The sequence below is a fragment of the Apus apus genome, chromosome 18, assembly GCF_020740795.1.
Source record: "Apus apus isolate bApuApu2 chromosome 18, bApuApu2.pri.cur, whole genome shotgun sequence".
NCBI lineage: Eukaryota > Metazoa > Chordata > Aves > Apodiformes > Apodidae > Apus > Apus apus.
The window spans coordinates 92,103-118,497 of record NC_067299.1 but is presented as its reverse complement, the minus strand read 5'-3'; the positions used below and the strand labels follow the sequence as shown (position 1 = coordinate 118,497).

Sequence of the window (26,395 nt, the reverse complement as noted above, 5' to 3'; positions counted from 1 at the left end):
GCAGCATATATTATGTGTACCAATTCCAGGGGAAAATTAAGTCCAAAGCAATCCCTGCTAAAGACACTGGCTCATTGGTATCTGCAGTAGCAGTGTATGTTCCTATCTCTAGAAATACTTGGTAAATCTCTTCCCTAGTCATTAAATAACTTGACTCAGATGTTAGTCACTGTTCCTGAATATTGACTGCTAGACAAGAGTAGTATTATTTCTGTAACATGGTTGCATTTAATTTAGGACTGCGAGCTGTTTTCCTTCTAGTTCAGCAACAGGTGTCTGTTCCTGTTTCTACTCACCTCCTTCACTTTATTTTGCTACCGCATATTGCTAAGAGCTGCAGCACGCAAGTAATCTTAGGAAGTATTTTGTCTAGTGCATTGCACTGTATAGATTATGGAAGAGGTTTGTGAGTGTCTATTGAGGAGTCCTGGGTTTCCTGTTTGAAGAAAAAGATTGTGGTTCACTCTAAGGTGAGCAGGCGGCAGCGCTGAGAGCTGCTCCTTTAATTCCTGAGGGTTAGAGAAGGGGCCGGGCTTCCCGGAGACGGCGAAGCCGGAGCAGAGCGAGGAGACCTGAGTCTGAGCGGGAATCCTGAGAGGAACAGGAAGGCTGAGGTGGCGGGGCCGTGGCTGAGAACGGCGGCAGGTTTAACAGCGGCAGGTTTAACAGCGGCAGGTTTAACAGCGGCAGGTTTAACAGCGGCAGGTTTAACAGCGGCAGGTTTAACAGCGGCAGGTTTAACAGCGGCAGGTTTAACAGCGGCCGTCTCGGCAGCTCCTCAGAGCGCGCGGCAGGAGCAGGGAGAGGCGCGAGGGCGGGAGCGCGAGCGCGCGGAGAGCGAGGGCGGGCAGGAGCAGAGAACACCGGTAGCTTTCTCTAGCACGGTGACAACACGCCCTAAAACCGTATTGAAAAAGGATATGGGAACTTAGATGGAGGTTCTGAGCAGGCACGCAGCCGTGCAGGTCTCTGGCTGCAGCGAGTGCCTGAGCCTGGCACTGGTGCCGGAGGGAGCCAGTGGCACCGCGTGTGTGCGGTGCGAGCAAATCGATGATCTCCTCAGGCAGGTGGTTAGACTGACGGAGGAGGTTGAAAGACTTAGAATCATCAGAGAATGTGAGAGCGAAATAGATTGGTGGAGCCAAACCCTGAGGCAAGGGCAGAAGGAAGAGGTGCTAGAAGAAGTGACGGATCCCCTCCCCTCCTGTTCTCAGACAGAAGGAGAGAACTTTAGGGACATGGAGGAATGGAGGGAGGTCCGTCCTCAGAGAGGCAAGAAAAAACCCTCCCAACCCCCTCCACCCTCCGAATTGCCCCTGAAGAATAGGTATGAGGCCTTGGAACTTCAGGGAGAGGAAAATGAAGCTGGAGTGACAGATTTGTCTAGTGAACCACCTAGGACTTGTCGCTCAGCTCCACGCCTCAGGACTTCTTCAACTAAGAAGGAAAGGAGGGTAGTTGTGGTGGGTGACTCTCTCCTGAGGGGAACAGAAGGGCCCATCTGTCGAGCAGACCCATCCCACAGGGAGGTCTGCTGCCTCCCTGGGGCTCGGATTAGAGATGTTAAAAGGAAACTCTCTAGTATTGTAAATCCCTCTGATTACTACCCACTGCTGATTTTTCAGGTTGGTAGTGACGAAATTATTACAAGAAATGTAAGGGCAATGAAGAGAGACTTCAGGGCCCTGGGACGGCTAGTTAGGGGGTCTGGAGCGCAAGTCGTGTTTGCCTCCATACCTCCTGCAGGAAGAGGTGGAGAGATAAACAGGAAGAGTTTACTTATCAATGAATGGCTACGAGACTGGTGCCAAAGGCAGGGCTTTGGTTTTTTTGACCATGGGCTGCTATATGAGACACCTGGCCTGATGGTGGCAGGTGGGATGCACCTGTCCCAGAGGGGGAAAAGGCTTTTGGGGCAGGACTTAGCAGGGCTCATTGAGAGAGCTTTAAACTAGATGTGAAGGGGGAAGGGGAGAAAACTGGGTCTGTTAGGGGCAAGCCTGAGAGAAACATACCAGGGCCTGAAGGGGGGTGGTCTAAGGAGGATTTGGTTCCACCAGTGTGCTCTACTTGCTTCCTGAAATGCCTGTACACCAATGCACGCAGCATGGGGAATAAACAGGAAGAGTTAGAGGTCTGTGTGCGGGCTAAGGGTTATGATCTGGTAGCAATAACAGAGACATGGTGGGACAGCTCACACGACTGGAACGTGGCCATGGATGGCTATGTGCTTTTTAGGAAAGACCGGTCGGTGAAGCGAGGTGGTGGAGTTGCTCTTTATGTGAGAGAGCAGCTAGAATGTATCGAGTTTTGTGCAGGGGCTGATGAGGGGCAAGTTGAAAGTCTGTGGGTAAGAATTAAAGGGCAGGCTGGTATGGGTGATACAGTTGTGGGGGTCTACTACAGACCTCCTGATCAAGATGAGGAAGTTGATGAGGCTTTCTACAGGCAGCTGAAAGCAGCCTCACAACTACAGTCCTTGGTCCTCATGGGAGATTTTAACTACCCCGATATCTGCTGGAAGACTTATACAGCCAGCCTTTCACAGTCTAGGAGGTTCCTCCAGTGCATTGACGACAACTTCTTAATGCAAATGGTGGACAAGCCGACTAGAAGAGGAGCTGCTGGATCTTGTGCTCACCAACAAGGAGGGCCTTGTTGAAGCAGTGGTGGTCAATGGCAACCTTGGCTGCAGTGACCACGAGATGGTGGAGTTCAGGATCCTGTGTGGGAGGAACAGAATACCCAGCAGGACCAGAACCCTGGACTTCCACAGAGCAAACTTCGGCCTCCTCAACCAATTGTTAAGGGAAGTCCCATGGGACAGGGTGCTAGAAGGTAAAGGGGGGGGGGGGGGGGGGGGGGGGGGGGGGGGGGGGGGGGGGGGGGGGGGGGGGGGGGGGGGGGGGGGGGGGGGGGGGGGGGGGGGGGGGGGGGGGGGGGGGGGGGGGGGGGGGGGGGGGGGGGGGGGGGGGGGGGGGGGGGGGGGGGGGGGGGGGGGGGGGGGGGGGGGTGGGGGGGGGGGGGGGGGGGGGGGGGGGGGGGGGGGGGGGGGGGGGGGGGGGGGGGGGGGGGGGGGGGGGGGGGGGGGGGGGGGGGGGGGGGGGGGGGGGGGGGGGGGGGGGGGGGGGGGGGGGGGGGGGGGGGGGGGGGGGGGGGGGGGGGGGGGGGGGGGGGGGGGGGGGGGGGGGGGGGGGGGGGGGGGGGGGGGGGGGGGGGGGGGGGGGGGGGGGGGGGGGGGGGGGGGGGGGGGGGGGGGGGGGGGGGGGGGGGGGGGGGGGGGGGGGGGGGGGGGGGGGGGGGGGGGGGGGGGGGGGGGGGGGGGGGGGGGGGGGGGGGGGGGGGGGGGGGGGGGGGGGGGGGGGGGGGGGGGGGGGGGGGGGGGGGGGGGGGGGGGGGGGGGGGGGGGGGGGGGGGGGGGGGGGGGGGGGGGGGGGGGGGGGGGGGGGGGGGGGGGGGGGGGGGGGGGGGGGGGGGGGGGGGGGGGGGGGGGGGGGGGGGGGGGGGGGGGGGGGGGGGGGGGGGGGGGGGGGGGGGGGGGGGGGGGGGGGGGGGGGGGGGGGGGGGGGGGGGGGGGGGGGGGGGGGGGGGGGGGGGGGGGGGGGGGGGGGGGGGGGGGGGGGGGGGGGGGGGGGGGGGGGGGGGGGGGGGGGGGGGGGGGGGGGGGGGGGGGGGGGGGGGGGGGGGGGGGGGGGGGGGGGGGGGGGGGGGGGGGGGGGGGGGGGGGGGGGGGGGGGGGGGGGGGGGGGGGGGGGGGGGGGGGGGGGGGGGGGGGGGGGGGGGGGGGGGGGGGGGGGGGGGGGGGGGGGGGGGGGGGGGGGGGGGGGGGGGGGGGGGGGGGGGGGGGCTCAAAATAGCTGGACAACATTCAAGGACCACTTCTTGCAAGCACAGGATCAGTGTGTCCCAATGGGTAGAAAATCTAGTAAGGGAGCTAGGAGACCAGCGTGGTTAAAAAAGGAACTGCTGGGCAAACTCAAATGGAAAAGGAAAATCTATAGATCATGGAAGGAGGGGCTGGTTACTTGGGAGGAATATAGGACTGTTGTCAGAGAATGTAGGGAGGCAACTAGGAAAGCTAAGGCCTCCTTGGAACTTAACCTTGCAAGTCGGGTTAAGGACAATAGAAAGGGCTTTTTCAAATACATAGCCAACAAAACTAATACCAGAGGCAATATAGGCCCACTGCTGAATGAGGTGGGTGCCCTGGTGACAGAGGATTTAAAGAAGGCAGAGGTGCTGAATGCCTTCTTTGCCTCTGTCTTTACTCCTGCAGGCTTTCCCCATGAGCCCCAGTTTCATATAGCCCCAGTAGAAGTCAAGATAAAGGAGGAGTTTGCCCAGGTAGATGAGGATTGGGTTAGGGATCAGTTGCGTAATCTGGACATCCATAAATCGATGGGTCCGGATGAAATGCATCCAAGGGTGCTGAGGGAGCTGGCAGAGGTCATTGCAGGTCCACTCTCCATCATCTTCGGTAAGTCATGGGTAACAGGAGAGGTGCCTGAGGACTGGAGGACAGCAAATGTCACTCCAGTCTACAAGAAGGGCAAGAAGGAGGACCTGGGTAACTATAGACCGGTCAGCCTCACCTCCATCCCTGGAAAGGTGATGGAACAACTTGTCCTTGGCACTATCTCTAGGCATATCAAGGACATGGGGGTCATCAAGAGCAGTCAGCATGGTTTTACCAAGGGTAAGTCATGTTTGACTAACCTCATAGCCTTCTATGAGGAAATTACTAGGTGGATAGATGATGGTAGAGCGGTGGATGTGGTCTATCTTGATTTCAGTAAAGCATTTGACACCATCTCCCACAGCATCCTTGTAGATAAGTTGATCAAGTATGGGTTTGATGATCAGGCAGTGAGGTGGATCAAGAACTGGTTGAAAGGAAGAAGTCAGAGAGTTGTAGTCAACGGGGCAGAATCTAGTTGGAGGCCTGTGACTAGTGGAGTCCCTCAGGGGTCGGTACTGGGACCGGTGTTGTTCAACATCTTCATCAACGACCTGGATGAGGGTACAGAATGTACCCTCAGCAAGTTTGCTGATGACACCAAGCTGGGAGGAGTGGCTGACACAGCAGAAGGCTGTGCTGCCATTCAGAGAGACTTAGACAGGCTGGAGACTTGGGCGGGGAAAAACCTGATGAAGTTTAACAAGGGCAAGTGTAGAGTTTTGCATTTGGGGAAGAAAAATGTCATGCACCAGTACAGGTTGGGGGCTGACCTGCTGGAGAGCAGTGTAGGTGAAAGAGACCTGGGGGTCCTGGTAGACAGGAGGATGACCATGAGCCAGCAATGTGCCCTTGTGGCCAAGAAGGCCAATGGCATCCTGGGGTGCATTAGAAAGGGTGTGGTTAGTAGGTCAAGAGAGGTTCTCCTCCCCCTCCATTCTGCATTGGTGAGGCCGCATCTGGAGTATTGTGTCCAGTTCTGGGCCCCTCAGTTCAAGAAGGACAGGGAAGTGCTTGAAAGAGTCCAGCGCAGAGCCACAGACATGATTAAGGGAGTGGAACATCTCCCTTATGAGGAAAGGCTGAGGGAGCTGGGTCTCTTTAGTTTGGAGAAAAGGAGACTGAGGGGTGACCTCATCAATGTTTACAAATATGTTAAGGGTGAGTGTCAAGAAGATGGAGTTAAGCTTTTTTCAGTGATGACTAGTGATAGGACAAGGAGTAATGGATACAAATTGGAGCATAGGAGGTTTAAGGTGAATATCAGAAAATTTTTTTTTCCTGTGAGAGTGACAGAGCCCTGGGACAGGCTGCCCAGAGGTTGTGGAGTCTCCTTCTCTGGAGACATTCAAAACCCGCCTGGACGCCTTCCTGTGTGATGTGCTCTAGGTGACCCTGCTCTGGCAGGGGGGTTGGACTAGATGATCTTTCGAGGTCCCTTCCAACCCCTATGATTCTATGATTCTATGAAGAAAAATCTTGTGGTTCACTCTAAGGTGGCTCCTCACAGCCCTGAATAATCCTTTTTCGTAACACAAAATTAATATTTCTGTGCTACTGGTTCTGTTGTGAAGTTAGGTGTAACAAAGCTGACACTTTTTCATATTATGACCTTCAGAAAAAAAGTGAGTCTTCTGGACAGGCTTTTGGAAACAACACTTTTAATTAGAAGCAGCTTTAAATTGCAGAGGCTTCCAGAAAGCAACTGCATTTGGTGGAAGTTCAGGGTTTTATGGGTGTGTGCTGCTGTTGAGTTGGGTTTCTGGTGGGGTTTTTGTTGATGTGGTTTTTTTAAAAATATATATATTGTTTTGTTTTATACAAGTATTAAGTGACTAACCCTTTAAATTTTTAAAGGCAACAAGAAAATTACCTTGTTTTTAAATGGAGAGAAATGTAGCCACAGAGGTTAAATAAGTGTCTAGTGGTTATAATGTAGATAGTGGTACAATCTGCTGTAGAATGAGCTATTAATCCTAATGCAGAAGAGTAGAGAGTGTTCAGAATGTGTTTTGGAATAATTTCAGTGCTTCTACAATAACCTGGCCAGACTCTGCTTAATCAGTGCACTTAGTGAGTTGAAAATTACAGTCCTCTCTGGTAGGGTCTGGCAAACTGCCTATAAACATACGTCTAATGGAGTGGAACCACAGGGTGTGAACTCAGAATGCCAAAAAAAGTAAACTGAGTCATCTATAGCATAATGTGATGCATTTATTTTCTTCTGACATGCTGAAATAAACAGAGGAAAATGTATTCAAATTCAGAAAGCTGCCAGTGAACTGATTTGTTATTATTATTTAGTACATTCCTCTCTCTTTAATTCCTAAAACTTTTATCTGTCATGCAGGGTGGAAGGCTTCCCAGTTTTCATCAGAAAAGCTAACCCTTGTAAGATGAGTAGCATTTTAAGGCTGCAACACTGCAGTCAGCTGAAGTTTTAAATAACAAATTTCTGGTGTTGACATTCAGAAGGATTTCAAAGCCTCCTCCTCCCCCATGAAAGGGAGGAGGAGGTGTTACAGGGATAGGAGGATTCACATCTTGTCTGGAATTTCATCACTTTCTGTAGAACAGAAAAGCACATTTGCCTTCCCCAAAGAACTGACCCCTGTGACTTCAGCTGTAGCAATCCCCCCTCAGCGAGATGTTACAGTATTTAATTTCTCTATTTAAGTCTATTTAAGGGCTGCAAGAAATCTTTTCTGTTGTTCTGTTTGTCCACAGGATTTCCTGTGAAAAGGTCTGTCTTGAAACTAGAGATGTGCCTTACATCCACAGACGTCTGTAAAAGATGAGGCAGCCAAATACAATCAGTTGTGTCTCCTTTCCTTTCAGGTGAATTATATAGAGGCTCTTTGAGAAAGCAAAGGTTTCCGGCACAAGGCAGTATTGAAATACATGAGGACAATGAGGTGAGATTGTTTCCCAAAACAAGCCATGCTGATTTCCAAGGAGCAGACATGTGGAAATACTCTCCTATGGTATTAACAGAATTATAAACCCATTTGGTGGCTTAGTGTGCCTTACTCTTGTTCAGTAGGTGCATGTGCAATCATTGAAAATCACCACAAGATTTTAATTAACTTTGGTGGAAATGTTACCCTAGTTCTCTGAATACAAATGGTTATGTTAACACTTAATATTTTAGTAGAAATGTAGATTTTGTGAAGCAGATTCAGCAGCAGTCATGAAATTGATAGTAACAGAATTGTTTTGTTGTTTTTGTTTGTTTGTTTAGAAGCAGCAAAGAGTCTAAACAAGTTGAATTACTTCCAGTTGACTGATTACGGTCCTCTGTCCATGTATGGGACAGGCAATGGAAATGTCTGCTTTTCCATTTTTTAAGAATTCCAATCCTACAGCCCCCTGAAAATTATTACAGTCCTTGATTGACTTCACATCTACTTTTGATTAGCTCTTGAACCCCTTGTCTCAGTCATGGCTGAACTACTGCTGAGAGACAAGTTAGTTTCATTCACTTTGAGTCCTCCTGTGAAGGATACCAGTTAAATTCAGCTGAGAGACTTTTTATATCAGTGACTTTAGCAACTTTAGTTGACTCACTTGGATTTTTTGCTCTGTTTTGAAGTTTTCAGTACCACTAACCCATCAGCAGTGCCACTTATTTACAACTGGGCATTGACTGTGAAAGGAGCTACTCTTAGCTTTTAAGGGGAATTAAATTTTACTTCTGAATAACTGGAATAGAACAGTATGGAGAAGGAAGTTGTAAATTGCAGCAAGGAAAAGTAGAACCCTAAAAAATTCTTGTAAGATCCAGTACTTAAGCAGACACAAGTAGGTCGACAAAATGTCTTCACAGAGAATACTTCTGCTGGATACTAAAAATCATGGGCTGAACTGAGGTAGTGGATTTATGGAACAACTTCTGTTTCTCTCCTTTTCAACCATTTCTCTGTCACCATTATACAGGTGCTAAAGTTAGCAATTTCTTTGTCTTATCCATGTCAACAACATTTCTGATCTTACCCCCTCACTAAACTACAGCCTGAAAAGTGTGTGTGTTTCCTTGTCAACTTTTCTGATTAATGCTGTTCTGGTTAAACTCAGAACCATTCTCATTTTACATTTATTGTTGAAGACCATCACTTTTGTTCCAGAATTTAAGAATAAAGTGTCCAGAACATTGCCTAGTTCTCAGTAAATCACCCAATCTAGCAATTAACAATTTTGTTTTTTTTATTGCATGTTTATATTTAGTCAGGAACTAAAAGTTTTCAGGAATCATGTGATCCAAGGCAAAGAAGAAAATGGCAGTCAAGATGTAAAACAAACAAACAAAAATTCTAATATTTTAATATGTTTTTGTGTTCTTTGAATGCACATAACTCAGGGGGTAAAGAAGAAAAAAAGGCAGAGTTGTGAGAATTGTTTTTCCAGTCTCAAGTAGATAACATCTTGTTTATTCTATGGAGCACACCGATTATTGTCAGTGAGTGGATATATTCACATATTCATAAAAATATTTGTTAGATTATGGATATCAGCAAGGACACTTTTTTTACTCTTTCACTATATGTCTGGATAAGTAGTCCCATTTTTCATTTTAATAAGAAGTTGTCAGTCTCAAAAGGCTGAGATAACTGTCAGCTGCTTTTGCTGGCTGTTTTCATTGGCAGAGAAATTTGTCTTTTTAAAGCCTGTGATGATTTGAGTTAGAACCTTTCCAGTAAATGCAGCAGCCTTGTTCATGATACCTAGACAGACTTGCTTAGGCTGTCTGTGGATGTTGGAGTTCTTCTCCAGTCTCAATGTATTTAAAATACCTTTTGATGTACTCAAAGCTGTTTATAATCCTCTTTGGTCTGAAACCTACATTTGTGCTGCAAGGGTTTTCTGGCAGAGCATAGTGTGCTCTAGCTGGTTCAGACATACTTGAATTAAATGGAACAGAGGGCATGTACACACACCTCAGGGAAGGCAAATTTCACAAATAGATGACAGTGGAGGTGGGAGAAAAACATCACTTCTAACTGCTTGTGAACATGACAACAAATATACCAACACTGTCCCTAAAAATGTTTCCTCCCTTCTTATTCCCTGTTTTTTTCACAGGAAGGAGTTCAACATCAGAACTGCAAAACTCATGTGCTAATTTTGATCCTACATGGGGGGAACATCTTAGACACTGGAGGTGGGGACCACAGCAGCAAGCTGGCAGACATCAACACCTTCAGTTCTGTGTTTGAGAAAGTGACCCAAGCCCATTTTCCTGCTGCTTTGGGACACATCTTAATCAGACTTGTTCCCTGCCCAGCAATCTGTTCAGCAGCTTTCTCTCTTGTTTCCAAGTAAGTTGATTTGCATTTTCTAATGTTTGGCTTTGCAGTGTGGTTTAGAATGGCTTTCTGCAACCTGTCTTTTTTTATATAATGAATTGTTGTGAATCCTTCTTAATCTGTTACTTAGTGCAAGACTTGGAATTTTTTTAAAAAAGAACTAAAACAAACTACACAAAAAGACACCAAACCAAAAAGAAACCATGGTGGACTGCAACCTGTCATCCACATGCATCCTAAACAAAAAACAAACAAACAAAAAATGATCCAGAAGAAATCTGGACAGAAGAAGAAAACTGATAACTAGTAATGTTTCATCCTCCTGCCACCTGCTCCCCCCTTTGCCAAAACTGACCCCCAAAAAATCAGTAGTCAACTTTTATTTTAAAATTGAAACATGGCTAAATGTGCCTTTGGTTATGTCAACTGACATTTGTCTATCTTATGGCTACATAGCCATCTTTATGGCTATTGTGTGGACAGGATGTTATAGAAAATCCTCCTGGTAGTTTCCTGACTGATCACATCAAGGAAGAATACACAGAAACAACCAGGAAAGGAGAGGCATGTGTATGTCCAAGCCACTGCTCTGTAAAGCAAGAGGACTGATAGTAGAAGAGAAGCTGAAGCATCAGAGTGTTTGGGAGATCATCCTTGCCCTTTTGGGCCGTTGATTAGCACAAGGCTCAGTAGTGTTTCAGGTGTCCCATAATGCAGTGCCTGCAGGTCTCAACTATCTGGAAGAAGAGCTGGTAGAGCAGAAAGAAAGAATGTGTGCTGGCAGCCCAAATGAACAGAGGTCCCACTTCCTGTCTCTGTTTTTTTAATTCCTTCTTGTTGCAGTACATAGTATTCAAGCCACACTGAAAATATCCAAGCTGGATGTTTGAATGGCCTATAGAATCATTCCCAGTTATGACATAAGACTGGTAGTGCCTTGATATGTTCTTGCATGGAGCTGCTGGTGATGTACCCATTTGGGGCTGACAAAAGGAGAGATGTTTCCCTGTTCTCACATTTTGCAGCTTCATGCCAGCAGCTTTCGCAGCCAGAACTCCAGAATGCAGTTGTGGAACATAAACTTGTGGTAAATGTTCCATTTAGCAAACTGTGGGGGAGGAAGAGTGTTTTTAATTACCGTAATGTTTCATCGAGGGTGAGCCAGATAACTGACTAAGCAGCTGCACAGGATTTCTTGTTTGGTTTGAATGTATCCACCATTTTCTGAATGTGCAGGCAGGATGCATGCCAAGGCAGTACAGCTCTCTGTTTACCTTGGCATAGGCTTTGAATTACACTGTCTGTGTGCTGAGTGCCTGGGCTCAGAAGGCTTACACTGGGAGTTTTAATCTGAAAGCACCTATGCAATTCTCCTTCCTGCCTTGCAAACAGGGGCTGAAAGGAAAGGGATCTTTCAGGGCAAAATGACTCCAAGTAGTAAATGTTCCGGATTGTTTAATCTGGTCTGCTCCAGTCTACTCGCTGCACTTTCGGTTTCCTGCGTCTCTTGGATAAATCAGAAAAAGACTGTCTATGTAACCTATGTAAATCTATGACTGACCTCCTGTGACACTTATCTCTATCTTTGCTACTAAGGACAGATTAGCATTAAAAGCAAATTTCTGTTCCAGTTAGATGACTTGAGAGACATCTCTTCCCTTTTCAGGGAGTAAAATATCCCACAGTAGATCAACTGCTTTGTGCAACCTGGTCTCGTGGGAGGTGTCCCTGCCTGCCCATGGCAGGCGAGTTGGAACTGGATGATCTTTAAGTTCCCTTCCAGCCCAAACCAGTCTGTGATTCTGTGATAACTGTTATACTTTTTATAGGATGTGATCTGATGAGCATATGTCAATTCACACCTCAGACTAGAGCTCCTAAATTACCTCCTAAACTGGAGAATACTAATTGTAAATTGAGGCAGGTGGGGGGAGTAGGGAGAGAGAAGTTAAAAAAGACCAAAACAAAAGCTACATTTAGGAAGCAAACACTTAAAGAGGGGAAGTAAGCACATGAATAATCAAATGAGACGAAAATGTTCTGTTGGATACGTTTTGGAGTCCTCATCCCCTTGTGTGCTCCTTCACAGTGTTGGGTCCTACGATGTAAGTTCATGGTGTTGCATTTTCATAATCAATTGTTTAAAATACTTTTATAAATTAATTAGGAAGTGTATGGAGAAGTCCAGTCATAATTTGAGTATTTTGTGTCTTGTTTTTCGTTTATCCTGAAAAGTGGAGGAATAACTGTATGTTCCAGCACTGAGAAACAGGAAGTCACCAGGACTGTCAGCATGGAGTACAAATCGCCAAAAATCCAACAGCTATTTATTTTCCATTGACTCTGTTTTATGTAGTTCTCTTGTGAATATTTACTTCTATTATGAAAGCATTTGCAGGTATTTTTTTCCATTTCAACAATTCCTTTTGTAGCTTTTTTCCTCCCGTCTTTCTCCCTTTCCCTTTCTGAGGTGTTATCTGCCATTTATTATAGTAAATGAGGCCTTTTTGTGTAGGTTTAAAGGTTTGTTTTTCACTTTTGAGAGTTAGTATTCATAACTGTATGTCTGCTGTGCATTTGGGTGGTCTAATCAGCTGGCAAAAGGAAGCTGCTTTAATTAGTAAATAGACACAGCTTGACAGACCAGCTGAGCTCCAGGATATAGAAAGTGTTATACTACTTTGGACAAAAAATATCCCCAATCATTGGAGTGCTTCAGCAAGAGGCAAATGTGGAAATGTTCAGTGAAGCTCAGGACATGAGCACAGGCCAGCTTCCATACTGGAGCACTGCGAGTCTTCAGTTGTTCTTCCATTACCTGGAATACTCTCAAGGATGCAGGTTTTAGCAAAGACACAGACTAATCCCATTTCAGGCAGCTTGCTTTTTAATACCGTGATAGACCACCAAGTTTCTAATACAAAATTGTGTTCAAGTTGCCTGCCTGCAGCTTTGGATAAACTTTGACTGAGCTGAATTATCCAGAATACTTCTGACCTTCCTTTAGTCTCTTGGACTGTCAACTTACTCCAAGAGAATCTGGGACACACTAATGTGCCTTGCATCTCTGGCTCGCTGTCAATTGTTTTTTCCACTCATCAATAAAAATCAGTCAAGACACAATTAGCAAATTTAGTGAGAAACTTGCAGGGTGCACGTCCAAGCTAAAATAAAGCTGACATCCTATAAAATTTAAACTTGCATTTTCAGTCGAGTCACCTTCTTTTTGCAAAATGTAGCTGTGCAAACATTTATGTATAAATTCAGAATGTGTGCAGCTTTGTTCCATCTTTTTGAAAGGGTGGGACACCGCAAAAATGTTTTCATATGCTTTTAAGTAATGCATCTGTCATAGTTGTGTTCTAGGAAACAATATTCCATTGTAATGATTGCATCCTCTTCTTTGATGTAGTAAGTTGCTCTATGGAAAAAAAACAAAAACTGAAGCAGAATAATCTCTTTGCTGTTCTAAACTATGTCTACTTGCATATGGAAAAATTGCACCAAGGATGTTTAACTACAGAAATGCTTTCTAATGTGATCTCGTTCACGTAAAGCAGTGACTTCTTGATTTTTAACCAATTGAATTCTGAAAGAAAACGGTGCTTCCTATGTTCTCTCATTGTGAACTGCAATAGCCCAACCCATTTCTGTTAATAAGTAACTGTTTATTCTCTAGTGCTGTGTGCTGCCTCTTGCATTTTTCCTGATGCTAGCATGTCCTTCTCTAGCCTAAACCCCTACAGCTATGATGAGAGCTGTCTCAGCAGCAGTGAAGACCACATCCCACTGGCTGCCTTGCCCTTGCTGGCTGTTTCATCCCCTCAATATCAGGATGCAGTTGCCATGGTGATCAGTAGAGCAAATCAAGTCTACAATGAATTTCTGAAGTCTACAGATGGGGCTGGTTTTAATGGACAGGTAGGACTATTTTCTCTTATGTCGAAGTCAAATTCCTTTGGAGCAAGGTTATTTCTTTTTAAGCCACTGTATTGAGGGTTTTGAGTTGTAAGTGTGGGTCAATACTGCAAATATGGTCAAAGAATTAATGAATGACCTATGCAAAATGCCTTTTCAGTGCTCAGCATGACAAAGACACTTCTGGAATCCAGTGCAATAACTAACCTGGACTAACTCAGTTGGTAGAACATACTATACCTTCTCACAAGCATTTTGATCCCATAGCTCTTATGAAGTATTGCTACAAACTCTGATAGTTTATGAGAGCCTTAGCTGTGCAATGTATGGTAATTTAAGCAGTGAACAAAGCTTGCCAGCCCAAGGTAAACGATAATCAGTGTTACTGAGTTCCTCACACAGCTGCTTGTAGCAGAGAAGTTGGAACATCTCTGACTAATGTAAGGAATCCAACATGTAACTAGTACTGTTTCTCTTTTGCCTCCATCACAGTAGTAATAAAACAACTGACAGTAAAGAAACTTAGAAGACAAATTCTCAGCTGCCAGCAGTGTTGTATATTTCCTTTGTAGATTTGGGGAAGTCATGTAATTTTTCTGGTGTCACCCACTTCCTAGTGAAGCCACCTGCACACTTCTTACAGCTGATGTGCCATATTTTTTTCCTTATTCTCCATCTTTAGGCTACAGAACCCAGCACTTTCATGTTTCACATAGAGTAAATACAGTACTGCTATCTTAGTGGGTTACTGAAATTATTTTGTGATGGGGCCCTCTATGTTGCCAGAAAAATGTGCTTTCTTAAAGTACAGAAAGTACAGTGACCTTCAGACTTCATAACATGAAAAAAAAAAAAAGGCCATCTAATACAAGGTACAATGTAATCTTTGAAGCATGTATCTTATTACACAAACAAGTTATTTTCCATAGCAGTAATAAGAGTATGCCATGGTGTATCAGTATTTTTAGACTAAAATTTGGTTTGAAGGCAGTTTTAATATCCATACTAAACTATCACTGCTTGAAGCATTAAAAACAGCCCAGCTGCAGTGGCTTGAAATCTTTATGAGGCTGGTGTCCTGGTTTGATTGGCTTAAACCAAGACAGGCTGGTTGTCTGGTGATCTGGACTTTTCCTGCTGGAATCTGGCTGTAGGCAGCTGGAAGAATTCTGCCCATTTCACAGAACTCTCAGATGGTCAAAATAGTCCCTGGGACAGATGTTCTCAGCACAAGGCATATGTTTTGAGATAAAAGGAAGTGGGACAAAGTGGCTACACATTTTCAGCTGCAGTCGAGGTGTAAAAAAAACCAGCAACAAGGGTGTAAAGTAAGAGAGCAGTTCTTCTGCAGTGCTGTAATGTTTCTTGTTTCTTTTAAAACACTTGATGGTTGGACTCTGATCTCAGAGGCCCTTTCCAACAATGACGATTCTGTGATTCTACATCTCCCCCCCAAAATCTCTTTATTTCCTCAGGTGTGTCTCATTGGTGACTGCATTGGAGGAATTTTGGGCTTTGATGCCATCTGCTATAATTCTAACACAACTGACGAGAGTCGGAACAGTAGCAGGAGAGGAAGCATCAGCAGCATCCAGGTGAAGAGAAAAAATTCACACAGCTAAAACCTGTACATTCATTCCCTGGAGGAAATTGGCCCTGTGTAAATCAGAGAAGGCTTAAGGATTTTGTAAGCTGCCATGATAGCACAGTATTTTGCACATATATATTAAAAAATGCTGATCTGCAGGATCCGTTTTATAATATTCAGAAATCAGTAGCAAAGATTTTATCTGTAAATCTTTAAAATACGGTTCCCGAGTGCCCTTTATTGTATCCCTAACTGTAGGTGCAAACATTTCCTCTCTCAGTAATCTCTGGTAGGCTCATGTTTTTGCCAAAATCTTTTATATTTCTTTTTATAATGTTATAATTTGTTCACATTGGATCTGGAATTACTTATGCTACTGCCTGGGGTAGTCTAGCACTAAGATGTGTTTGTGAATAAGCTCTGGTGACTAGTGACAGAATGCTTCCTTCCTGATAAGGAATGTGTCTCCTGAGGATGGGTGAATAGACCACTGAGCATAACAGTGTTTATGTGAGTGCTACCTTTGGAGGGAAGGGAGGATTAATTCTTAACTGTGATCCAGGAAAGATTGTGTGATAGTAAATGTACAAATTTAAAAGTAATGTTAGCGTGTCAGCTTTGTTGTTGTGTTCAACACTTAAGAGAGAAAATTGAAGTTCAATTAATCTTATGTACTTCAGACTCAAGTGGATATGAAGAAGGGTTGTAGTGTATTAGAGCTGACACTGAGTGAGGTGCCCACACTCCATTCTTAGATGGTTTTGTGAACCTGGCCATATTGTTTAATCTCTTGACTCTTTAGTTACCTGTCTCTTAAAAAATGGGCTCAGTGATATTAACTGGCTTGGTTCAGTTGGGAGCTCTGTGTGAGGGGAGTACTCTTGAGCAAAGGGACATCCTCTAAATGTTTCCAGGAAGAAGTACTCACTGATAATAGCATGGCTCTCTGGATTCTCAGAAGCCATCCTCTGATATACCAGCACTGAAGACAGAGCATTGCAAGCAAGGTAAAGGGATCCTCCTGGATCCCAGTGCCATAAAGGGGTGATTGTGCAAGGGCTGCTGATGAGTCTGAGAGGAGGGATCACACTTCATGGAGTATAGGTTTGTTTGACTTCCCTGCTCTTATGGTTTTGACTTCTCTATATTCCTCTTTTTCTTGATACCACAGAGATTCTCTTCCCATTCCTCGTTATCCATCTTTTTTCTTTTCTTCTCCTGTCTTTATCTCTACTAATTTGTGTGTTCAGAAGAACTAAGTATGCTTTTCCTTCCTTATCTTGTCTTTTTGCCCATTGCTCTCAGCTTGCATCTGTGAAACACATTCAGGAACTTATTTTTTTTTTTAATTGGGTTTTGTTGGTTTTTTTTCCCTTCTTTAGTGTCTCCTGTAGAAGTGGATCTCATTGGAAGAGTTTGAGATGCAGAAATATAAGAGAGTTTTTTACCATTTAACAAATGTTAGGGGCATTTGTGAAACAAAACTAGTTGGAAATAAGGATGAGACTGAGGTACTCTCAACCATTGCCTTTTATGCTCTGGTTACAAGCTGTCAAAACAGAGTACATTAGGTTTATATAACTTCCTTCTTACTCTTATTTCAAAGTGATCCATGGTAATAAGCTAGATAGGTGATGCAGTGGCTATTGCATTCTCTGAATAGTTAACAGTTTTAATCACTAGAAACTTCCTTTTGGAGAGAGGGGCCTGCAAATTTATGAGGCAATGTCAATACAGAGGTAGAAGGGTACATTATTCTGCTACCCCAGGTGAGTATTGGTTCATTTGTGTGTTGTAGTCTCTTTTCAGTATTTTAGTTTCCAATATACACTGAATAATCAAATCAGGATTATCCATAGTAGGCAGTGACTTCTACAGTATAGGCAGAAATGTGAATGATTACTGAGATCACAATTGTTGCCTGTACATGCTTGTACAGGCTAGTATTTGAAAATTTACCTGCATGTTCAATAAAAGAATCTGCAGTAGACCAGATGTCTCTCTGCTCAGATCAGACTTAGTAACTCTTGCTCTTTAAAAATTGGTAACATTTGCAAATGTCAAAATACATAACAAAGAAAGCCAGTGTTGTTGTCATCGTCATCATCATCACACCATTCCCTGGGTTATTAAAGGATAGAAGGATGAAGTGAACTTGGTCCATCTTTAGGAGTGGAAACCTAAAGTCTTACATCAGCAATCACTGTAGTTGGTTGGGAACACTGTCACTTATCTGTAGGTAACTAATTCAAATCCCATTTTACTGCGGATGAGATTTTAATTGTGGCATGTGGGGGAGTTGTAGCAACGGAAAAGAAGCTTTTAACTGTTCAAAATGCAGTGAATAGTTTCTATACTGTTCACCACAACCTTCTAATATGTTGCCTAATGTCTTTTTAAGTGGTTTAGTATATTTTTTGGACCTGTATCACACTCCCTTATCCAGTTAATATACATGCTGAATTGGCTCAGTCTCTTGCGCACTACACAAATAAGATTGTGTCACATAGGTGAACCTAAATGCTCAAACCAGTGAGATTAAAATCTGGTAAGGTTTTCTGAATATGTTTGAATCTGGGAATTTTTAACAAGACTTTTTTTTTTAAATGTATCAGACTACTATAAATTGAACAATTTATCTTCACCATGGTGCCACAGTGTGCAGACATTTTTACATACTCTCATCATCTGAAGTAATTTTCACCACAGATGGCAGAGAAGGCCCAGGTGGTTTAGAGAAGTTAATTTCTCAGTGATAGTTCCTATCACCAAATAAACTTCTGTCTCTGTGAAATGGTTGTCAGGCTTTCCCTATTGGCTGTTCAGTAACATGTAAAAAGAATACGGTCCCAGTTCAGTCTCCAAGGGACTGTCACATGAACAGTTTGTTCATGGGATAAAGGCCAGCTCCAGAACTGGTGCTAACTATAATCCCCAGGCTGTGTGTTCTCAGGAATAAGATTATTCACTGAGAGGTCTCCTTGGCAGTTGAAGACCACAGGTGGAACAGCATAGCAAGGTTCGTCTCATAGATTGTATACTGCTTCTGTCCTGGTTTCATTTTCCAGCAACTCATCTGTGTAGTTCTGGAGAACAGATTAGGTTTGTCGACATCTCTTTTTGACATGGAAATTTACCCAACATGCACAGGGCTGCTAATGTCCTCCAGTACTGAGTGAGGTTATGGAAAATACCTGTCCTATGAACTTGTTCTTTCTGTAGCTTCAGAGAAACAAATTCAGTTAGCATATTTTCCAGTCTGTGTGCATGACTTTAGCCAAGTCTCTTGATCTATTGTGCCTCAGTCCTCACCTGCAAGCCTTGCATTCTTTTTCACATTCTCTGTTTTCTCAAGTTGGATTTTGCACTCTTTGCAAGTTGTTTAAAAGTACTGAGCATGATAAAGTCTCTTTTTGCTTGGGACATTTGCTGTTATGAGCTGTGAAGAGCATTCCAATGACAATTCAGTGGTGTAGTGCAGTGTCATGATGCTGTGTCCAAGAAGACGGGTATAGGGAGCAGTGCTGGCGAAAATGTAAAAGAGTGTGGGGAAAGAGTTGTATGGAAGGAGGAAAAGAACAAATTTGAAACTTGTCTTCTAGAACGCCTGGGCAATTTACCAGTGACCTTCCCTAGTGTCTTCTCACAGAGATCTAGTACCTTATCCTTCTAAAACTACTTTTTTCTTCCCTCATGTAACTGTCTGTAGCATGTATGCTTTGGAAGACCTGAGCTTTACCCATAGAAAATCAAGTTTAGAATGTGTTTATTTTGACCAATGAAAATGAAGGCTCTCTTCTGCTGTGCCATAATAGCATATCCTGATCCTGGTAACTCACTTTAGGTGATGGTTATTATTCTAGAGTTTAAAAATAGAAAAAAAAGCAGCTAGCATTTTACTGTGTCTGACAGAAAGATTGCGGCCAGTAAATCAACATGCACAACTGAAATTCCAAGTATGCTAGGTTAACCTTAATGATAACAGTGCAGAAGAGGGAGCTTGATGCTTTTCCCACACAGTATTGTTCTGAGGCTGTCAGACTCCTCCAAAATTTGACCTGAGATTGTCTTGTGACACAGAGAACACACCCTCTGCAAGGAGAGCCTGTTACAAAGTTTAGAGGACAAGGGTGAATTGTTGACAGCTTTCAGGGATGAAGGTACTAACTTTCATTATGAAAAAGTTCTGTGTAACACAAGCTAGTTATAAATAGAGCGGAATAAGATCTGTGTGACTTAAAACAAAGCGTTTGGTGTTATCATTGCTGTCAGCTCAGTGGCTTTCCAACAGTCAGCCTTCTTCCTGAGACCACTAGGAAATCAAAGAGACCTAAACAAAAATATTTAATCATGTTGAGTTCCTTGTGTCTGTTTTCTTGCCTCTGGCGCCTTGAAGGGTTCCTATTTTTCCCAGTGCTTTTAAGAAAGTAATGGGAGCCGAGATGATGACATATCTGCCATGTGATTTTAATAAAGAGAGCCTTAAAATATTACCAGGCTTTTGATGAAACTCTGAATCTTGACAGCACCCGTGGTTTTCAGAAGTCACCAATATTATTACACTTAAGAGTTTGACCTACAGCTCATTTAAATCAATAGATTTGTCAACGCACTTCATGGGCTTTGATTCAATCTCTAAAAATTGCCTTTCAGCTATGTGCATGTGGATTCGCCTCCACCTTGTATGTCACCATGAATATTCTTATTCACTCTAATGAATTTATTTATAGTAATAACACCAAATTGTAATTTATGCAATTAAAAGGGGTTTAACTGTATCTGTTCTGCCAGTGTGCCTTGTTGATGTTTGTTTCTTTGAAGTTTTGTAAAAATAACTGTTGGGCATTTTCACACTACCTTATTCTGTTGATCTGAATAGGAGATTTACACAGAATTGAATTACACAGTTGTTAGAAAGAAGCAGATCTTGTATGCCTCTTGTACGCAGATCTTACACAGAAATAGTGGGATTCAGTCCAGTGGCATTTGTTTGGAAAAGCAGTGCTTGCATGGGCTGCAGAAAGGGCTGCAGAAATAAAGGTTGGGGCATAATAGGGCTATGTTAGGGAGGATGCTGGTGCAAGCTGCACAAGTGCCAGAGGAAATGAACAATAAATAAATCTATTATCTATTAAGGGGTACATTAAAGATATGGTGGTACCACTGGTCTCTTCTTGCATCCTGCAGAAGTTCACATTTTTAAAAAATCAGGTTCCGCATCCACGGAACATGATGAGCAAGACCATTAATGTTGTAATGGGCATTTTGTGCACTCAGGTAAGATCCCTTCTGATTACCTTATGATATTTATGATAATGTCATGAGGGATAAAGCTTTTGTGTACTCCTCTTCCTCCTCACCCGCCCTAAAATTCCTGATTCTCCTTCCAGCTTCGAGACTATACATCTTATAGGGAAATTCAGTCTTCATCTCTTACCTTCTACTGCAGAGAGAAGGTGTAACCCCTTCCATCCTTTCTTGGATAAAGTGAGATCAAATGTATAAATGCCGCCATTTCATATAAGCTGTGTCATATTTTGGTCACTGTCTAAATCTTCCTTTTGCTCTGTTCATTCTCTGAAGGATAATCCCCTCTTAGCAGAGGACTCAAGTCTGGGTGGCAGCAAACGCCTGAGCAAAAGCAATATTGACATCTCGGGAATCATGGAGGATGAGAAGCCAAGGCAGCCGTTGCCTAGGAAACAGAGTGACTCATCCACCTATGACTGTGATACTATAACCCAGCATCATGCTTTCCTGTCTAGGTAACTAGCATTTGATGACTGAGTACAAGAAATAGGCTTCCCATTGAATGGAACCTCTCAGCACCACAGCAACAGAATAATTTCTAACGTTTGTGGTATGTTTCTGGTGGTTTGCTTCACGTTCTTCTGTATGCCTCAAAGAAAACCAAAGATGTACTCACAGGTGGAGAGTTTTTTATTTAATCATTACTCAGTTGTGAGAGTTTTGAGTATACCAAACTGAATGCATGTAGTTCCATTTCTTCAGTGCAGCTCCCACAAATCATGGGTGAATGCTTTATAATTCTAAATTTCTGTTACATTTTTATTTCCAAAGAACTCTCTGACTTCACTTACAGACTTTGTTATTTTGTATAGAGTGAGATATTTGCTTTAGTTGCTCCCATTGGTCTGTGAGCTATTCAGATCAGCTTTAAAACAAACACACCTCACCTGCATAAACATTTGGCTCAAATGAGGGGAGGTTTGGGGAGGAGAGTTAACTTACTTAACTTTCCTGGATCCTAAGAAAGCTTTAAAATACAGTGGGGAAGAAGAAGAACCGTTTCCCACATACAGATTTGATGGGAAGAAAACCATTCCCTTTGTCTCATTGTGTCTGCCTGTTCAAACCCATTTGGTTTATGACTTATGTTAATTCTCTGTGCTTTTTCCCCTTCCATCCATCATCTTATTTCCTTTATTTCATTGGGACTGATGAAGAAGGAGAAGTATTTTTGTGTGTTGAACTTTCAGTTTGGCTACAGCTGAGTGTAGTACAGACTTACTATCTGCTTTGCTTCAAGTTGGCAGTTTTGTTACTAGCAGTTTAAGGTAATTTTATTTGCTTGCTTTGACTGAATGTCCATTGCTTTGCTTTTGTTGACTATTCTGCTTTTATTTTTAAACCAGTGAGTTTTGGGTTTATCCATATGTTGTAAAGTGTCTTCCCTCTGAGGCAAAATGGTTGTTTTTTGCTTGGCTATGACTGAAAATTGGAAGATTTTTTTGGTCAGTCACTTTTAGGTTCTTATATAGAAGGAGTACTATGTTATGTTTAAATCACAGTGTTGGCTTATATAAAGCACTTCAGACTTTGGGGATAATAGCATAATGAAAGAAAGACAAAGGTAAGCCTTTTTCCATTTCCTGTGTATCTGATTTTAAACGGAAAGCTTACATTCAGCTATACTTAAGCAAGCAGATAGAAGAGTGTTCTTTTCCATTCACATTTTTGACTCCTCAGACTTTAGGCTGTTGCTAAACTAGTGAGGAATAGCTGCAAAAACACAGGCTAAAGGTGGCAGAAAAAATACAAATCAAACCAAACCATGTCATCCTCTGAGCCACCCTGTACACAGAGGGAGATTCCAAGCCTTTGGTTTTCTGTCTGTGAGACTTGCATAAGATCATTAAGACTTTTTTCCCCATGAGCTCATTTGCGGCAATTCAGTGGTCGTGTGTTAGTGTGAGTAATGAGGTTATGAAGCTTGCTCTTTCACACAGAAATGTCCTTGTCCTACATACTCTGGTTGTGTTTCAGTGTGTCAGCTTGTGCTTTTTTTGTATGAATGCTTTTGGCATGTAGAGGTAACTCCTAACTGCTGTGCCGGTGACAGATTTAATTCTTGGCTTTCTTCATTTCTTCCCTATAGGGGCCCTAACCTTGGGCCCCAGAGTTAACAGCATCAGGTTGTAAATTGAGAATGTCACTGTGTTCTCAGATTGAAAGAGAGACCTGGAGTTTGGTCCTGTTTTAGGACCAGTCTTCAGGATTTCTGTATTCTAATTTATGCTTGTCCTCTGATATGGAGTGTAGTGTGCAGATGACTCATGAGGGCTTCAGGTGCAGCTTTGGTTGAAGTCAGCATGGTCAGTATCTTTCAGTGAGGCTCGACATGCTCTGGAAGCATGTTCTGCTCTGTCTCATGTCTGGATAGCAGGTGTATATGCTAATTTTCTGCTTCTGACTGTAGTTACGTCATCTCCCATACAACTAAATGAGAGATGAGTCTTTTCTTGGTCAGTTAGGGATAGGTGATCGGTATTCACCTCATGCGTGTATGTCATACAAAGTAGATGAAAGTGCTTAAATGACTTAAAAGATTAAAAGCTGTCTAAAAGCATCACTAAGCTTAACTTGTAATAATTAGTTGAAAAGCAGTGAAATTCTAAGTCATAGCTCAGGGAATGGATTAGAACAATGCTTTTTACTTAGCCATGTAACAGACTTGATGACTGTAACCTTTTAATACCATTGTCTTTATACTTAAGTATGCATATATATATTCTTATATGCTTAAGTTTATAATTCTATATATACTTAAGTTTAGAATTTGTAGCAGAAGTTTCAGAATAAGCTTACATACATTTGTACTGTTAAAAGGGGCGGACATGAATTTCAGTCTTGAGTCCTTGTGTAAATGGCCAAAAATAGTTCTGCAGAAAACTTTTGCATGTTGCAGGTAGTAAATTCACTGAGCAGCCACACTGGAAAAAAGTGGCTGCTGTACTGCAATATTTATCTACACTGTAAGGCAAGTTGCTTGGATCTAGACACAGACCCTAGAGCTTTCTAAGCAGCCTCTTTTGGGAATGGATTTTTTGTCTGGATGCCCTATTCATTATTGTTGAATCAGTGCATTTTCTTTGCTCAGCATCCACTCAAGTGTGTTGAAAGATGGTGCAGACTTTCCTCCTGTGAATTCCAGTCTCTCAGAAGTAAACCTGGGCCGATTCGAATTCGAGGTGTCTGATTTCTTCCTCTTCGGATCGCCGCTTGGTTTGGTGCTGGCCATGAGGAGTACTGTTCTGCCTGGCCTGGATGGTAAGCTCTTTCTGGGGTCAGAATACAGGCTGCTTAATGACCTTTGTAAAACAGGAGACTCATATAAAAGGAGGTGAATAAAGGAGCCTTGTTAAAGACCAGGGCATGAGGTAAGTCTCTTCCTCTAAAAGATGAGAGTGTTAGTGTAGGTAGATACTGAAGTGCTGAGGGTTGTTCTGGGGATGTCACTGCTTACCCATTTACAGTACTGTGAGTTTTGCTCTTCTGTTAATCATATATTCTTTGTCATACAACATGAAGCTTACACCTTACCAAGGACCAGTCCTTGAAAAAGATAACAAAAATAACATCTGTGTTTGGTTCAGCATTGCATCTAGTTCACATTTGGCTTCTTGGGTAAATTTGGCCCCTATGTATATTGCTTGTGAGCTATTTTTTTCCTCTCTGGTAACAGAGGCTAGAGATCAGACACATACAGGCTTTTTTTGTTTTATTTCTAAATACATTTGGATTTTTTATTTAAAGTAAGAGCTTACTTTACTTTTTAAAATTCAGTGTGCATTTTGCCTCTTTGCATTATGTGAGGTTTGAGTAGCACAAAAAGTCACCTGCAATAGTGAGAAGAATCAGCAATTCAAGACTCCCAATTTTTTTCTTCTCAATTTAATGACTTTTGAGTAATGTCATTTGACTGAGCTTTCAAAGTCACATTCAATTTCAAGAATAAAGTGGAAGGTAATATTAACTGAAAATTATTATTCCTATCATAAGTAAAAAAGTTACATAACACATGTCTTTCAGACCCTTTAGAGTCTGGTAGGATTTTTGAATAGCAAGTTCCATGAATCATAGAATTATAGAACTATTCAGGTTGGAAAAGACCCTTGGGGTCACAGAGTCCAATCATCAGCCCTACTCTACAAAGTTCTCACCTAAACCATATCCACCAACACCACATCCCAATGACCCTTAAACACATCCAGGGATGGTGACTCAACCATCTCCCTGGGCAGCCTATTCCAGTGTCTGACCACTCTTTTTGTGGAAAAAAAATATTCCTAATGTCCAGTCTAAACCTGCCCTGTTGCAGCTTGAAGCCATTCCCTCTTGTTCTGTTGCTAATTACCTGTGAAAAGAGGCCAGCAACAGCCTCTCTACAATGACCTTTCAGGTAGTTGTAGAGACTGATGAGGTCTCCGCTTGGCCTCCTCTTCATCAGACTAAACATTCCCTGCTCCTTCAAGTGTCCTTCATAAGATTTATTCTCTAGGCCCTTCACCAGCTTCATTGCCCTCCTCTGCACTCGCTCCAGCACCTCGAGATCTCTCTGGAAGTGAGGTGCCCAAAACTGGACGCAATACTTTATGTGTGGCTTCACCAGTGCTGAGGACAGGGGGACAATCACCTCTCCACTTCTGCTGGTCACACTATTTCTAATACAGGCCAGGATGCCATTGGCTTTCTTGGCCACCTGGGCACACTGCTGGCTCATATTCAGCCACTTGTCAGTTAGAACCCCTAGGTCCTTTTCTGCCAGACAGTTTTCCAGCCACACATAATTAAATTCCTATTTGCATTCCTCATATTTTCAGTACAAAGCTCAGCTAAAGAGAATGGGAATTCATATATATTTTCTCACAAACTTTAGGCTTTTTGCTTCTATAAAAGAGCTGTGAGGGAAATGACCAAAACTTACACAGGTGATGGCTGGCTTTGAAAACTGCACTGCAACTTGTTTTTCTGTCCTAGAGATTTCTTTACAAGGTTAGAAACACTTCCTTCTGAAGATGGTGATGGTTTTGCTGGGAGCTTGGTGGCAGGAAGTTGAGGTGGGGTTTTGTAGGACTTTGTGTGGAAAAATCTATCAGCATTAATTTGCGTTCATTGATTCAAATTCTTTGAGCTTGAATTTTTATGTTTACAAGATGGCATGGTTTCCATTTAATGAATCAGAATGGACCCATTTACTCTGGAATCACATATGAAATAGATCATGTGTCTATTTCACTAGGTAACTTTTTAGAATATTAGAGGACTAGTGCTGATTAACCTATGCCAGTTGCTGCACAGTAGGTAGGAAATACTGGCAGTATTTGGTACAAGAGTACCTATCTGAGTGGCAAACCTGACACATTATTTTCATATAGCCAGCGCTGGCTGTCAGCAGTTGACTGTGTGTGGTGAGCCCTCCCGCCGGTCAGTCCTGATCAGTAAAAATGAAATTTATATTTCGTTTCAAGGGAATGTACAAATATGTTGAAAATGTGTGAAAATTTAATGGAATTGTGGATTTTTGCAAGAAGGGTTGCTCTGAAGTGATACAGTTTTTGTGTGTAATTCTCAGAGCAAGCAGAAAACCTTCCTTCCACGCTGTGCTGCATGCAAAAACATTTGTGTGTTCAAAAGTGTGACAATTACTTTTGAAAATCATAGCTGGCCATATAAACATGCCCTTTAGAAGTAATGTTGCATTCACAGACGTGAAGAGCTGCCTTCCTGAAACCTTACTCTGTGAAGTAAAATCACTGGGACAGGGAAGTTCTGCAAGTTGATCATAACCTGTCCCTGTTTGAAATTCAGGCAAAACATGAACAAGGT

The 26,395-nt window shown here is 43.6% G+C and overlaps 1 protein-coding gene across 4 annotated transcripts in view; it reads left to right on the top strand.

The window, feature by feature from the left end:
- PITPNM3 (PITPNM family member 3) overlaps positions 1-26,395 on the top strand; it is a 93,514-nt gene that overhangs the window by 46,313 nt on the left and 20,806 nt on the right. For 3 of the 4 annotated variants that reach the window (XM_051635577.1, XM_051635575.1, XM_051635574.1), the window contains 6 exons: positions 7,295-7,371; positions 9,536-9,771; positions 13,491-13,680; positions 15,153-15,272; positions 20,849-21,030; positions 23,667-23,836. In XM_051635577.1, coding sequence (XP_051491537.1) covers positions 7,295-7,371; positions 9,536-9,771; positions 13,491-13,680; positions 15,153-15,272; positions 20,849-21,030; positions 23,667-23,836 — 975 coding nt within the window. The remainder of the gene's footprint in view (positions 1-7,294; positions 7,372-9,535; positions 9,772-13,490; positions 13,681-15,152; positions 15,273-20,848; positions 21,031-23,666; positions 23,837-26,395) is intronic. The other variant, XM_051635576.1, reaches the window with a different exon arrangement.